Below are 16,305 nucleotides of genomic sequence, written 5' to 3' on the forward strand. Positions count from 1 at the left end.
AATCATATTATCACTGAAGTATTAAATGTTGATGGTGAAAGTCTGACGTGGCAAGCTATTAAAATAGTGAAACATAGAACGAAATTCACGAATAATAATGTGCTTTCAGAATCTTTTATAATATTGGCAGTATGGTATTAGTTATCTTTATTGGTGTGTTATGTTAATTGCCTCCATCTATCGTTCTTCCTCATATTTTCTTACTTCTGTGCTGTCTCACCATTTTCGCTATATCACTGAGCTCTTCTGTCCTACCTTTTCGATTCCTTTTTGCTGATTTGTTCATATTCCGTAGTAATGCCCGCTACCCCTAACCCTATATTACAGCCAAGAATTTGAACCAAGTCGATTGAACCAGCATGAATTTTGGCAAGATTTTTGGTGAAAAGTGTAACTACATACATGTAGATTACCTTCTATTTGTTTCTTCATCTTCGAACTCCTTCGGAATGTTTTGATACCATCTTGTCATCTTAGGAAACAATCCAGCATTAGGAATCTTACTGCCATCCTCTGGTTTAATGGTGTGCATTTGTGCCATTTTGTGTGCGACTAGCCTTAAAAATAAATCAAGACCTCATTGGCTTATTCACCACAAAAAACAAAAACTATAATTGACTTTAGCTTTGATTCCCAGAAGTGCTTCTTGTGACGCTTTAATTTTACAGTACTTGTGGTCACAAAATGTAATTTTGAAGTGGCCGACTGTCGGCCGTCTTGGATATAGCATAAAACAAATCTGCATGCGTGTAATCAACATAGGCTTATATCTACTAAAGTAGAAACACATTAGTATAGTGGCGTGTTAGGTAAATTGAAACAACAGCCGCGTGGCGTCCGTATCGCATCATGAAAAAAATCGACGTGCAAAGGTAAGACAAAGTGTTATGTCCTTGACTGTACAGACTTTGAAACAAATCAGTCCAGGAATGCCATAGTTACGGCTCTAGATATGAAAAAGTGAAAAAAGGCCGATTGGTGGCCCTACTTGTTCTTGTCGAAAAGCAAATTGACTGGCATATATATGACTTAGATTGCAGCTTTGTAAAAATCTGGAAATAAATCGGTGACGTCATATCCTAGAAAAACCTTGATAGACAGAGATACAGATGTACTAGACGGACATGGCCACAACTATAATCCAAATCAGTGCCCTGTTATTCAGGTAATTATAACATTATGAAGTATTCAAACATAGGCCACTTAAGCCGTACTTTTGCAACCTATCTCTAGGTTGTTACTGTATAGTAAAAAACAGCACGAACAAAACATTGAGAATTATTGCGTATGGTGCCATTTCGTAATAAAGAACGCAGATATTTAAATCAGGAAACATTTTTGTATACTCACGGATATATTTTCTCTGACTTAACCATGTCTGAATCTATTGTCTCACCAGGGATATACTGATAACAAATCCCATTATTGAAACAACAGTAAAGTTCAGGACCACATTTGGCTTTGAATAAGACTTGAAAGGTGTCAATTTCTTTTGCTCTGTCTATGACCAATTCTGAATTGTGTCCATAAATGCGGATTAAAACCATATCACGTGTGTTTTCAGGCAAATAACAGCCGTACATTTTATTCAACAAGCCACCAGTAAACACCTGGAATGTAAGATAAGATAGTTGATGTCTTATTTGATGAGATTCTTGATTGAGGAAGTCAATGGCACCTCAGCATGCAGGTCAGAGTAATGTACTTGTGTCGGACAATGTCCAAAGGTATATAAGTGCTGGAAAGCACCAAACCAATCTTTATCACAGTGTTACCTGATCATCTGAATTTGTAATATAAATAAATTGCAACATTCAACTCTAAGGCACCCAACACTTTCGAGAAATTTGAAAAATAGAAAGATCCAATTCTGCCAAATTAGTTCCAATCGTGTAGTGTTGTTCTGTGAGTTTTTCAAGTAAAGGACTATTTATCCTTAGACTATTTGTCCTCACAATCACGAATACAAGTAATACCTGTGAACGCACATTTGCAGAATACAAAAATAGGGCTTTTTTACTATTGATATCGCTTTTGTGAATCGAGACTATACTGAAACATAGGTGTCCTTGCACACACGAGACTGCATTCATACTTTGTAACGGCAAACACTATAGGTCGATGTCCACCGACGAAGGCCGCTGAACTAAAAGAGTGTGCAATATGGTATACAGAGAGTTGTTCCAGCACGACAGCACTCGGATAGCATTTGGTTATTGACTGACATATCTCCGTAAGAACATGTTGCCAAAGGTTGCTCAGTGCACAGGCTAGTACCATACAAACGCGTGTGATTTGGGACATTCTATCAGGATAGATTGTACTACGAAATTATGGAGAAAACAAATATAAGAACGTTGCATCTCACCTCCCTTGTCTATGTACATAGGTAATCTGTTTTGTTTGTGAAGTTCCTGTTTTTCCATCGATTACAGTCGCTCTGTAATGGGTCAGAAGTGCTAAGCGAGTACGCGCTTCGAAATTGAAAGACTTACACTTTTACTCATAGTCAAAAGTTTGTTTCTCCCCATTTTTTATGTCTTAAAAAATTAAGAAAACAAAATCAGGAGTAACCTTGCAAACGGTGTTACTAGATTATTTACCGGTATTTGCAAATTAAACATGGGCGCCATCCCTATGGAGAAAATGATTCTTTTTTAATTTCTCAAAACTAAGCCTATGAAAATTGTACTTACTCCAAAAATTTCAAAGTGAGCCCCATATGCGGTAGAGCAGTAAAGATTTGAAAGACCAAGTGTCTGTCACCGAGGCCAATTCTACCTTACATTCAGTCAAACTACCACTTCTTTCCTTTCGGAGGAATACTAAAATTGTTACACAGTGATTGTACTCATTTTGGTGATTCTGCCATGGCCTACATTGGGCTTCAACCATTCGTGTTCTCGATCACTGCTCTGTTACCGTGCGCCGATGTTCTGTGCGGCGGCTGCTCCTAAAGTAATCCCGTGTCCTGTTCTTAAACATGGTCACAAACCTTTTCATCTGCCTTAATCTTAAACTCCGAAGGTGGTGGAGATCTTTTTCCGGACTAGCACCAAGATTTTACAGCAAGGCATCCCACAGAGCAGTCCTGGCCATAATGCAGTGCTGTTTATCGCTAAACTTACTGGGTTTATCATAGATAACTATCATGAGTACTTACGGCCACGATTCAAATGCGCGACTGACATATGCCATACCTTGAATTGTATATTCTTGTTCGTCCATTGAGGTCTGACTATCTTCACTAATTCCAGTGCTCCTGGTTCGGGTTCATTTGCATCTACAGTAACATCAATGCGTTTAACTACTGTCCCCGACAGTGCCATGGCTAAAGAGTGACACAGGCCGTGGCTAGTTGAGTCGTCTTGCTATGTTGACATACAGTCACCTGACGAGAGGTCAGCGGTCACAGTTTTGATTTATTTGTTTGATCAGCAAGCCTGAGAGAGAGAGAGAGAGAGAGAGAGAGAGAGAGAGAGAGAGAGAGAGAGAGAGAGAGAGAGAGAGAGAGAGAGAGAGAGAGAGAGAGAGAATAACGATGACGACGGTGAAAATAATGATAGCGATGGTGATGATCCAGATGGTGGTGGTGGCGATGATGGTGATAACACTACTACAATTATTCCCCCCTCCTGCTCCTCCAGCTCCTCATCAACATCATAATCACCATCAAACTACCCCCCGCCAACAACACTTACTTCACCTGCCCATTTCACCCACAGTTTACGCACGACAGACATTTCTGGCACGAACCTTGGGCAGAGATCATCACTTTTGCACTCACCGTCCCTCTCTACTGTCACCGTATAATGGTTGCATCATTCTTAGGAAATCAACTAGATATTCCAGAGAATACTTTTTCAGCAGTATTTGAGCCGAGGCCAAAATACAATAGTCACCAAGTATCTACAGCCATTGAAAGAAAGGTTCAGAAATGGCAAGTTGATATGAAATGAAAGAAATATTAAATCATGCAGAAAACACCAACGGGTAAAGAATTTGCACCATTCACATGAGCTGTTTCGCCTTTATTATTTTAACACGCCATTTCTCAAAGGGCATTTCTCAAAGTTTTGTCACAACTTTCCATGTCATGTCTTTTTCGTTCTTGACACCAGTATTCTCACTTCCACACAATGCTTCACGCACAGTTGAGTTCTGTTCTATGCCACGCTGATGGATACTTGTCGTACGACACGTGGAACTGATTTGACCAAAATCAAACAACATAGACGATCGTCAAATCTCAGGCCGTGAGAACTATTAGTGATTTAATGTGACTTCAGAGACATCTAATGGTTTTCAAAATCCTGACTTTGAAATATACTTTAGGGAGCCTTCAGTAATTACAGCCAGGGGGTGGGCCTGGGGAATTTCCTTGCGCACCTGTACTATAAAATGTGACCCTCCCCTAACCTTTTGTTTAAAATGCGACCCACCCCAATCACTGCAGTATTCTCCCCAGAAATAACTGAACCAGTATCAGCTAATTTACATAATTAGCTTCATTGTTATGTAAGTTAGGGACAGAAATTACAGGGGGATGGCTGGCGTTTTGGGAGGGAGGGTCGCAATTTATCACACAAGCATTTTAGAAGGATCATACATTTTTGGGAGGATCACCATATTATGTGCAACTAAAAGAAGGCAAGATGTGGCTGATTTTGTGCTGCACCTAAAAATATCAAATCATAATACATTGGAGTCTATCCCCAAAAAGAAACTATATCTGTTCACATTTATATATGTACTTTGTTTGAAGTGGGAAGTAAAACGTGGATGTGTGTATGAGAAATTGGATTTTTAAAAATGTATATACATTGCAGTCTATGAGGAAACTATGAATATTTTTTTCCACAAATTTACACAACTAAGTAAATATCTGTGTTTATGTGCTCTTGATATTGATATTAATGTATTTGATTAGACTACGGTGGTCACAAATGGATGTGTGTACAAGAAATTTGATTTTGGAATTTCACCGAAATGTTAATTCACTATAGATGGTAGTCTATGAAAGATATAAAACATAAAACTGACAATATCTGTTCATATATAGACGTTAATTTTATAATTGATATACACTTTGTCACCTGTCCCACGTGTTTTTGTGTCTCGTCTTTCATCAGTTTTAACTGTTCAAGGTGTATAATGTAGGATACAACTTATAATCTTCTTTACTTGTGAGGCTTGTCGATAATGTATATGTATTTGAAAGAATCAAGAGTTTTCAAGAATCAACAAGAATCAACAGTTTTCCAAAAAGTGACCCTCCCCCAATTCCCCTGGCCCACCCCGCCTGTAATTACTCAAGGCTCCCGTAGTCAAATACATAAAGGCATATTTGAATATTGTTTCATGTTGCTTTATCGGTTAATTTGTTGATAATATCAGATCTGTTGATCTGTAAACACCGTCCAAGGCCCCGACGTCATCTGTCAGTTGAAATTCTGTACAAGAAACCTTTGACCTCATGTCATTGTGCCACAAGATAAAGTAAACACACTATTTCGAAACATCTGACATTACTTCTTGGCCTTTTGCCCAGAGGTCCATATATTTTTCTTTCATGCATTTGACTTTGTTGTGTGTACCGGTGCTTCACTGTCTGTTCTGTGCTGTTTTTTTGTCTACGTTTATAACTAGTGTATTACGAATTTCGACTTTGTGTGATGGATTACGGATGGGTATGATTGCGATTACATTATCCGAGATGCTTTGCGTTGCACCCCAAGAACGTTGGTCGGTAAGAAATGCTTGACATGACACAAGTACCTTCAAAAATAAGTTGAACAGTCCAGACATAATCCCTGAACATTTTTTTCGTGGGGCGTTTAACTTTTGTTCAAAACATAATTTGAGTCCTTACAGTAACTAACAATTACCGACCGACTGGACATTTTAGACTAAAGCGTTGTCACTTCTTTTCAGTCCACGTATCGACTGCCAACAGCCGCTTTCGCCATTGTGGCCTGCTGTTGAATTCTACGACTCCTTCAACTCTCAGGCGGAGGGACAAGCATACTCCATGGCAACTGCCATTCTGGCTACGTCGCTATAGGTACTGCAGACAGTGTAGACATAGTCTTAAGATGAAAATATAACCATTTTCCTCGACATATTTCTCAAAAAGTCATCACAAGGTGTACAGTAATAAAGAATGTGATATTTTGAAATTCTAAATTTCTATTCCCGAGTTGCATTCAATCTTTAGAAAATCTATGTTGATGTTTTCCTGCAGTTTGATATTCCTACGAAATGATGAATTATGTTATACTGGCATTGAGCAATCAGGACAATGCCACCAAAATTATTCCAGTTTTGAAGTGGAACATTTCTGTCTGTAAAAACAATTATTGTGTAATGACGACAATAGGAAAAAAAGCATAAAGGGAGCATATTCTAAATCGTTCAACTTGAGGATGAAACGCAAGAGTACAACCCATCTGAAATCTAAACAAGATCTATTTCATAGCCGTCTAATGACACATTCTATTCTCAAATTGTCAAAATGATTGACATAGACTAGAACACGCGAAAATAGACTTGATCTGAAACAGGAAGAGTCTCAGAGTATAAACTTCAGCATGGAAACAGCGAAGCAACGTCAGGCGTTTTGATAGTAGTGAGAACATCCTACCCACAAAAAACGAAACCCCCACCCAAAACAAAGAAGCAAACGAAACACCCCCCAAAAACCCGACGGAAAACAACTTACTATTATTAGAGTAGAGTTGTTTTGCCCATAAGGTGGCGTTGCACTTTACCAAGATACTGCTTTGAAGCAATGTTTCTTATCAAAGATGAGATTCAAATTCCTAATACTATATATTTTCAAAATGCAGAAAAATGTAAAGTTTAGTATGGTAGCAATGGTTTACTTGAAGGGGTATATATATGAGGTTAAAGAACTCAATTTTTGTATTAATGATAAAAACTGATTTAAGTCAAAAATTGACACTATTTTATTAAATTTAATATCTGATTTGAAACTATATAGACTATCTGCAGAAAAACCGACAATTTTGTGGGTTGAAAGACTGATGAACAAAGTTGAAATGACTCGTATTCAAAATGTGAGAACTTTATCGCCAAACAAAATTGTTGTTTTGTACATAGTATTTAAAGAACACAATGTGAAAATTTCAGAAAATTTGATCCTGCCAGAGTGCAGTTAAATGTTTTGAAATGTTCAAAACAGGAGAAACGGGAAGCCAGGAAGTCGGGCGATTTGCATACATTTACACGTCTTTCTCATGCAACTTACGACTGCTCTTCATGCAAAAAGATGAAGGGATGTAAGAATACATCTTTCTTTCGCCCTTATTCTATACTTTTAATATTGTCAACAGTAGTCTGGAAGACAAGGGATTTACAATTGTCTCGTTTTCTTTCAACACTCCATATTTTATTGACCTGAGAACAATAATGCCCTTTAACATTCATAACAGAGCTGTGATTATTTCTCATTTTCATAAAGGTTGCCAGAATCGAGGGCAGCGATTTGTTTTAGTCACTTGGCATCTGTAAAGCTAAAAACTCCTCTTTCCTCCGGAAGTATTCGCCAAATTTTTGGATTCCATAGCTGTTAAATAAACATTCCAATAAATCTTCGTTAGAGACAATATGAGAACAGTCAGAGTCTTGGTGACTATTCTCGTGTGCAGAGCTGGAAAACTTAACATAGTGTAGTGAAACTACTGAGTCAGTAATCATAGATTCTTTTGTTGTCTTCAACACGACCATTGATTCTCAAAAATATAATGGCTAAAAGAAAACACTTCTGCAGCATTTCAAATGTTCGAAGTGACACAACATATTTTGATGATCTTGAATGCTAGTCTATCTATAATGAATGAAAAATGGACATTTTGTGACAATACAAGGATTTATTTGACTCAATTACTTTTATCAACGCGTGTAAGACAAAATTTGTGCTAGAATAACTCACTGTGCTTGCTTCCAGTTGATTATGTGTAAAATAAACTACAAACAGTCTGATCACCACGATATCATTGAAAGCAGGAGACGTCAAAGAAGGTAACGAGTTTTGAAGACAGATTGTTTAAACGCTTATCTTTGATTATTGCACAAAGAGAATTCTTTTTAGTGTAGGTGGATGTGAGTAGCCTTTTAAAATACAACTTTCTGTGAAATATATTACTATTCATTTTACAATTTAAGATTATGAACAGAAGTTACAATATTTCGTCATACAAACAAGAGATGAACAACAGACATTAATGTTATTCTAGAAGCGGTAGTCGTTTAACTTGTAAATAAGACGCAAATGCAAAATACAGAGAACAGATATCATCGTGGAAGCGCTATTGCTGTTGCATATTTCATCATTTATCAAGCAGTGGCACACATTACAGTAACTTACCCAAGGAAATCAAAGTCAACGGTGGAATGCACCGACTGTATCAAAGTCCATAGACCCCAGAAAAAATGAGCAGCCTAAGGATTGAACACCAAATCAGAATTAATGAAAAGGTGTAACATGAATGATATATATATATATATATATATATATATATATATATATATATATATATATATATATATATATATATATATATATATATATATATATATATATATATATATATATAATATATAAGCACACACATACATATATATTTTGCTTGTTTGGCTTTGTGTTTAATATACGAACTCTGGATTCGTTCATTTTCGACATCGTTACTCTGACAAACATCACACATTATTTCTATTGAACAGGCACAGTCTAGGTACAAGTACAGTCCGCAATGATAGTAATCGGCATCTGATTTTGTTCGTTGGTGTGATCTTAGGGGCCTAGGCCTGATGGCTGGTTTGACCTTTCAATGTCCAGCGCCCTTGCTTTTATGCAACTGTGAACATATGCATACGTATAGGATATAGGATTCTATTCGGTCCACTAGAAGGCCACATGCTCATGTGGACATTATAGTGCAAAAATTGTCATTGAATGTTCAAATGAAAAACAATGCTAACGTACCAAGGCAAATTTATTGACGACAACGTAAAGCTTTTCAACGTCCTTATCAGTGACATATTTATTTACCCCAGACATTGTGTACCAATCGCTTAGATACTTTTTTATCCATTTGAGTTGAAATTCCTTCTGTGGGTAGTTGTCAAAATCTACCACGTCAAGGCCTGAAAGTGCAACATACACGCACTTACAATATCAAAGCAACTGTGGCTCATGGGAGAAGAAATAATAAGAAAGCTAATTTTTGAACAAATCACTGTTAATAGGAAAATAAAATTGTTGCAAAATCATACCAATATGACATCAAAACTCGTCCAATCACTTTATCCATTTAAGGTCCATAAGACACTGATTATTGAATTAGACCCTCCTGAACCACTGATAGTAAAGCTAGTACTAGGAGTCAGGTGTGGTCATGTTACTTTCCAGCATGTCCATCAAATTTGGTCCAAAATTATCAAATTTGAAAGTATACATAGATTAAGTCAAAGTTAGGTATGCTGCCGCTCATCACCAAGGAAAACAAATGAATCTCAGAATATCAATGGCATTGTCAAGGAAAACAGAATGATTATGGTAAATAACGCTCGAATCTTACCGGCAAACTCGCAGAAATGATTGGCAATGTCGAACCCCTGGTAGTTGTAACAGGTATATTCATAATCAATAAACGCAACATCTTCTGGAATACAAATAATTTGACTGCAATAGACCATATTCCGAACAGCGCGAGACATTCCGAGATATGGCGAGAATATGTGGTTCGCAGTGGACGTGTTCTCGCAACACAGGACAAACTGCGTAAAGCAGGACAAGTAGCTAATTACGTTAAACACTGCATAAAATATATGAAGTTACAATCTTTGCTCAGTTCTGCACTATTTCTAGTTCCACACAAAGTTTGACTTGTATTACTAAGCTGGAATCCTGTTTCTACGGGCATGTATTAAAGTCTCGCGAGATCTCGCAATCAGCGGAACATCGTCTATTATATGACTTGTTCATATTGGATGTAACCTTCCTAAATGTTTGCATTTAATAGCTTAAGAAGGCTGCACATGACGATTCACTATGTTTGATGTTCTCAAAGTTCAGGTCATCATGATCCAACAATTTAATAATTGCTATGTTTAGATTTTTTTACATTTGTTATTCTGAACAATGTCCGACAGAAATAAAAGATATATTTCATTTCTTTTTCTCTTGCACCACAGACACTAAAAGCTTTAACACTATTCGAACTAATTTTGGAGAATGGGATCTTGTGATTGTTCAAATTTATTAAAAATTTTAGGTGCTCTAGAGCTGAAAGTGGCAATATTACAAATTACCCATAAAACAAGTGAATTGCAAAAACGAAGAGTAGATAAGCTTAAATTTGCTGATTAATTAAAGTGAAGTACGACAAATTCATACTAAAATTAAAAGTAATGTCATTTTCCTGAAGGTTTGCAAATACATATTTTAATATAGTATCATTTTAAAATGAAATAAAAAAGTGGGGGTCACCATATCCCTCCCCATGGAAATTGGATCTGAATAGGGTTCCCTAAAATATGAAAAAATGCCAATTTCAAAAGACAGTTGATTTTAATATGATAAAGCATGGAAAATCTTTTCTGACTTTTGGATAATTCGATCAATTCCATTTCATGATTTAAAATAACTGCTTTTTCGGATATTATACTGCTGACTACATTGTAAAAAAATGATATGATAAGTGGATGTCAGTATGATTTGGAAGAAATGATTTCATTGTTACAACCCCATACTTCTAACATTGTCAAATCCTTGAAAACTTGATAAATTGAAACATAACTGTGCCCTTGTTATTGAGCTAAATTGAAAACAGAATGTCACCAGGCTAATTTTCAAAATATATACTGATTAATCATTTAAAAAATTATTGGCAGCTATGACTTAACTTGCTGTATTAAATGAAATGAATAACCTAAGGGGTCATGTCAATGAGTGGATCTACGAGACCCCTTCAAATTGACACTGAACTGAAATGTCCACATAAAACTGGAGTCATGTCAAAGCGGAGAAGCCACAGACAAAACCGCTTTAAAAACGAGTGGTCCAATAATCGAGGTAAGTTGTAACATTATTACAATACCATATTCTCCCGAATTAGTTCCAATCGTATTTTATGTTCTTTAACACATTTTCAACGTTTGAACGCTCTATTAGAGAAGAGAATATAACATCAATTTGACGATTAATAGGATCTGAAAATGGAAAGTTGTTAATCTGAAAATTTCTTCGCAAACCAAGAAAACTGTTTTTTAATTAAAAACATGTTTTATTGCTGAATGAAAAATAGAATTTAAATAGACTAGTCGAACAAACTAATATGTATATTTAATAGTTTCACTTACTGGTTTGTTCGTCGTACACAATATTGGCTAGTAGTAAATCATTGTGACAGAACACGATGGGTGAGTTCAATTGGACCAATGTGGTTTCCAGCTCTTCAAGCTCTTTTCCAAGTTGGTCATAGTTTGGAATATTTTCTTTAAACCTGTGTTTGAAGGATGATGTATAGGACGAAGGCATGGAATAGGAAGAGAAAAAAAAACACTCACTGACCTGTTACTATGGTGATTTTGTAAAACAAAATGCGAGAATACACAGACTTTGAAATTTGCATGACAGCGACATCAGAGGAATCATATTATCACTGAAGTATGATATGTTGATGGTGAAAGTCTGACATGGGAAGTTATAGGACGAAATCCACGAATGATGATGTACTTTCAGAATCTGTTATAATATTGGCACTACGGCATCATTAACCAGTCTTTGTTATGTTTAGTTGCCTTATCTATTGTTCTTCCTCATCTTTTCCTGCTTCTGTTCTGTCTCATTATTTTCACCACATCAGTTAGCTCTTCTCTGCAACCTTTTATATTCCTGATTGTTGATCCGTTCATCTTTTGTAGTTATGCCCGCTACCTCTATCCCTATCTTATTGTCAACAACTTGAACCAAATCGATGGAAACAATTTTGTTTTACTCAAGGTTTTTGGTGAAAAGTGTAAGTCGTTACCTGATATTTGTCTCTTCATCTTCGAAATCCTTCGGAAAATTTTGATACCATCTTTTCATAGTAGGAAACAAGCCAGGGTTAGAAATCTGACTACCATCTTCTGGTTTAATGGTGTGCATTTGTGCCATTTTATGTGCGACTAGTCTTGAAAGAAAATAAATTAGGACATCATAAATGCCTTTGTGAAAAGTGGAAAACCTATCATTGACTTTAATTTTAATTTTGAGAAGTGCTCCTTATGACCCTTTAATTTGTTATGCGGTCACAAAACGTAAACTAAGATAACATTTTAAAGAAAATGGCCGCATGTTTGACGTCCTGGATGGTACAATCATAAAACCAATCGACTTGCATATGAAGGGCATACGGTTATATCTGCCGCCGTAGAAACAAATTGGTACAGGCTTTTCTTACTTACGGCTCTAGATACGAGTCAATTGAAACAATATTGTATCGCATCATGAAACAAATCAACGTGCATAGGTAAGACAATATCCTTGACTGTAAAAAATTTGAAACAAATCAGTCTAGGAATTCCCTATGTGCGGCTGTAGATATGAAAAAGTGAAACAAAATGGCCGACTGGCGGCCATATTGTATCGCATCATGAAACAAATTGACGTACATGGGTAAGACAAAGTATTATGTCCTTGACTGTGAAAAAATGAAACAAATCAATCTAGGAATTCCCTATGTGCGGCTGTAGATATGAAAAAGTGAAACAAAATGGCCGACTGGCGGCCATATTGGACCTTATCGCAAAGCAACTTGACAGGCATATGTTTGACATACATTGTAGCTTTGTACCGATCTGGAAAGAAATCGTTGACGGCATTTCCTACAAGAGCTTGTGTATAGACGGACATAAAGACGGACATGACCACAACCATAATCCAAATCAGTGCCCTGTTATTCAGGTAATTACAACATAATGAAGTATTCACACATAGGCCACTTAAACTTTACTTTGCAACCTATCTCTAGGTTGTTGCTGTACAGGAAAAACTGACAAAACATTTATAATTATTGGAATATCTCCTTTTGGTGCCTATTCGAAATAGGGAACGCATATATTTAAATCGGAAAATACTTTTGTGTACTCACGGATATACTTTCTCCGACTTAACCATGTCTGAATCTATTGTCACACCAGGGATATACTGATAACAAATCCCATTATTGAAACAACAGTAAAGTTCAGGACCACATTTGGCTTTGAATAAGACCTGAAAGGTTTCTATTTCTTTTGCTCTGTCCACCATCAATTCTGATTTGTGTCCATAAATGCGGATTAAAACCGTGTCACCTGGGATTTCAGGCACATAACAAGCGTACATTTTATTTGTATTGCCACCAGTCAACATCTGCAATATAAGATAAATAAAAAACGGATGTTATAATTGATGAGCTTCTTGATTTGGGGCTTCAATGGCACGTAATCAGGTCAGAGTGATGTACTTGTATAATACCATGTCGGACTATGTTCAACAGTATCAAACCAATCTAACTAATCTTAATCACTGTGTCACCTGGTCGCTTCCGTTGTGTCTATTTCTGATAAACTCAGCGATCTTTTTTCATAGTAACAGCAACTTAAGAATCATGAACGGTCTTGACATGTTTTTAATTGAGATATGTTACAAGCTTAGGCTGTCTTCTACATTTTCATGAGACCTTTGCGCCCCGAACAACGATAGGTATGGTCTATGGAGCGACCTATGATATTCGACCTTAAAGGTATACAGTCACCTGTAATCTAAATATACCCATATATGGTCGAGAGGGGCGTTCCTTGGTATTCAAAATGTCCATGAAAGGACACTGTTTTTAAATAGCGGCCACCCGCTTAAAATCTGTGATTGGTTAGGTTTTCTCTTTCCATGGTAACTGTGGCAAAATTGGAACAGGTGACAGTATACCTTGAGAGAACCATCGGTCCCCCGACTTCTTATTTTTTGTAATGATGTTAGATGTTACATTTTCTCAAGGAGATAATTTGACATCTGTATTATTCTCTTGAAGTATTTATCTGCAAATTTAAATTCGTATCAAACCAGTATTATATATTATTGCCTTAATACACGAGTTTAGGTGCCCGAGAGCAGGTGATAATTTGCCCGACGCCAGGAGGGCAAATTGTCTCATGCTGCGTGGGCACATAAACCCATGTATTCAGGCAATAATATTTTTATTACATGCCTCTTCACAATGCTATATAACATTTAGTTACATGCAGGGCATTTTCAAACAATTTTACCATTATCGACAAGCATCAAACAGATTTTAACGCAAGTCCAAATAGCAGTGCGCGCATGGATATTTTACATCTGGCGTTAAGCGTCTACTTCGACGTCAAAAACATCCAAAGGCTTTACTGGCCCGCCTGACCATGGAAACCGGTCAGTACATAGTTCACCGGCCCGCTAACATCCCGGATGTTCCTATTCAAATCAATGCACTGATTTGCAGTCACCTCGAGGCATGTAATAAATATGAAGGTAGCCTTTGTACATGCAGTATTTGTTCTCATCACTGGCACAATTCGAAAACGACCTTACGGGCTGCTAGGTATGCGAAGTCATTACTGTGGAACAATAAAAGAAGATGGCCATAAACTGCAGTACTTAAGATATTTTAACTGCTGTGTGCCGAAGTTTATCAACTACATCAATGGGGATTTGTGGACATGGACAATCGTAAACAAGATAGATCAGTGTGTCATCTTAAAACAGTCACCGAATCTACATTGCTTACTCAACTCCATGCCTTGAATTTACCCCACCAACCCAAGGAGCTGCTTACGACAGGGAGTTGGTCCTAAGAACTGTTAACATTTTCCTCATAACAGCACAGAGTGCTCGCTCAATGGGACAGCGGTCAACACCCCACATTTATGTGTAAAAGCTGGTCCAGTTCGATCACTTAATATCGATTGCGACGCATACATGCAGTTCAGTATTCGAAGTATTTTTGATGTAATTTCGACACAGTTTTATTCATATTCGTACAATAAAGATTCTTGGTACGCTTGCAAAATAATGTCGAAACAGCCTGTATGTCTGTATGTCTGTATGTATGTATGTATGTATGTATGTATGTATGTATGTATGTATGTATGTATGTATGTATGTATGTATGTATGTATGTATGTATGTATGTATGTATGTGTGTGTCTGTGTATGTATGTATGTATGTATGTATGTATGTATGTATGTATGTATTGTGTGTGTGTGTGTGTATGTTTGTATGTATGTATGTATGTATGTATGTATGTATGTATGTATATATGTATGTATGTATGTATGTATGTATTTGTACTATTTGATTGTCGACAATCAAGTTTTAGCCGAGACCAGTATTCATTTGTCAAAAATACCATTGCATATATACACAAAGCATGTGCTTCCAATGCTAATTCATTTTGTTTTAACAAATTAAAAGAGATTTGAAGGAGGAGAAAATGCATTCGTTTGCAAGACAAAAACTGTGAAAATGTTATTCAAAGTTAAAGCCATCGTTTTTTTAACAATGCAACGATGTCGATTCAAGGGCAACGCAAACCAATTCAACTGAGCATGCCAATGGCCCTCATTGTGCGCATTTTCTAACATCAGCCATGATTGTACCTTGGCTATAGTGTTGGTGGTTCATCAACGGTCAAATAAACTTCAACCATATTTTAGTTTGCATGGATGGGTTTTGACCGACGATTTGAATTTACGCTGCTGATGATACACTGTTCTTTTCACCGTATAGTGCTATGGTATTAACATTGAAAGGCGTGTAACATTCAAATCTAAAAAAAAAATGGCATTGCACTCAAAAGCAAACGCCACAGTTTTCTCTTCACAACAGTGTTATTCCTTGTGTTTTTCATAAGAAGAACCATTGGTTTTAATAGGATATTTGGCCTCGTCCTTGAATCGAGACTTAAATGCAAATGGTGTCCGTCCTTGCCGATACGAGACTTCATTCATACGTTGAAATGTAAACGGTAAACGCCATAGGTCTATTCCCGTCATTGAAGATCGTGAATATAAAAGACTCTGCAGTATGATAAACAGTGAATTGTCTCGGCGCGATAGTACTCTGATAACCTTTGGTTGTTGATTGACATATTCTTGTGAGTTTTAGAACGTGGAGCCAAAGGTTGCTCAGCGCGCAGGCAAGTACCAGACAAACGCATGTGGTTTGGGACATTCTATCAGGATAGATTGTACTACGAAGTTATGGAGTAAGCAAAGTTGAG

General features: G+C 36.8%; 1 protein-coding gene across 9 annotated transcripts in view; it reads right to left on the minus strand.

Annotated features, from left to right (window-relative positions):
- LOC139143460 (ethanolamine kinase 1-like) overlaps positions 1-16,305 on the minus strand; it is a 50,956-nt gene that overhangs the window by 33,680 nt on the left and 971 nt on the right. Inside the window, exons 2-8 of one of the 9 annotated variants that reach the window (XR_011554592.1) lie at positions 13,161-13,420; positions 12,057-12,200; positions 11,386-11,528; positions 9,603-9,686; positions 9,008-9,168; positions 8,390-8,463; positions 3,201-3,443 (exon numbers count right to left, since the gene is read on the minus strand). Coding sequence is in view for 8 of the 9 variants with exons in the window: in XM_070713794.1 (XP_070569895.1) it covers positions 7,513-7,588; positions 8,390-8,463; positions 9,008-9,168; positions 9,603-9,686; positions 11,386-11,528; positions 12,057-12,200; positions 13,161-13,420 (942 nt within the window). In the remaining variant the exon portion in view is untranslated. Of the gene's footprint in view, positions 1-413; positions 558-1,350; positions 1,611-2,368; positions 2,441-3,200; positions 3,444-6,085; positions 7,589-8,389; positions 8,464-9,007; positions 9,169-9,602; positions 9,687-11,385; positions 11,529-12,056; positions 12,201-13,160; positions 13,421-16,305 lie in introns of those variants that run through there. The other 8 variants (XM_070713796.1, XM_070713794.1, XM_070713797.1 and 5 more) reach the window with 8 other exon arrangements.

Source organism: Ptychodera flava, chromosome 11, assembly GCF_041260155.1.
Source record: "Ptychodera flava strain L36383 chromosome 11, AS_Pfla_20210202, whole genome shotgun sequence".
Taxonomy (NCBI): domain Eukaryota; kingdom Metazoa; phylum Hemichordata; class Enteropneusta; family Ptychoderidae; genus Ptychodera; species Ptychodera flava.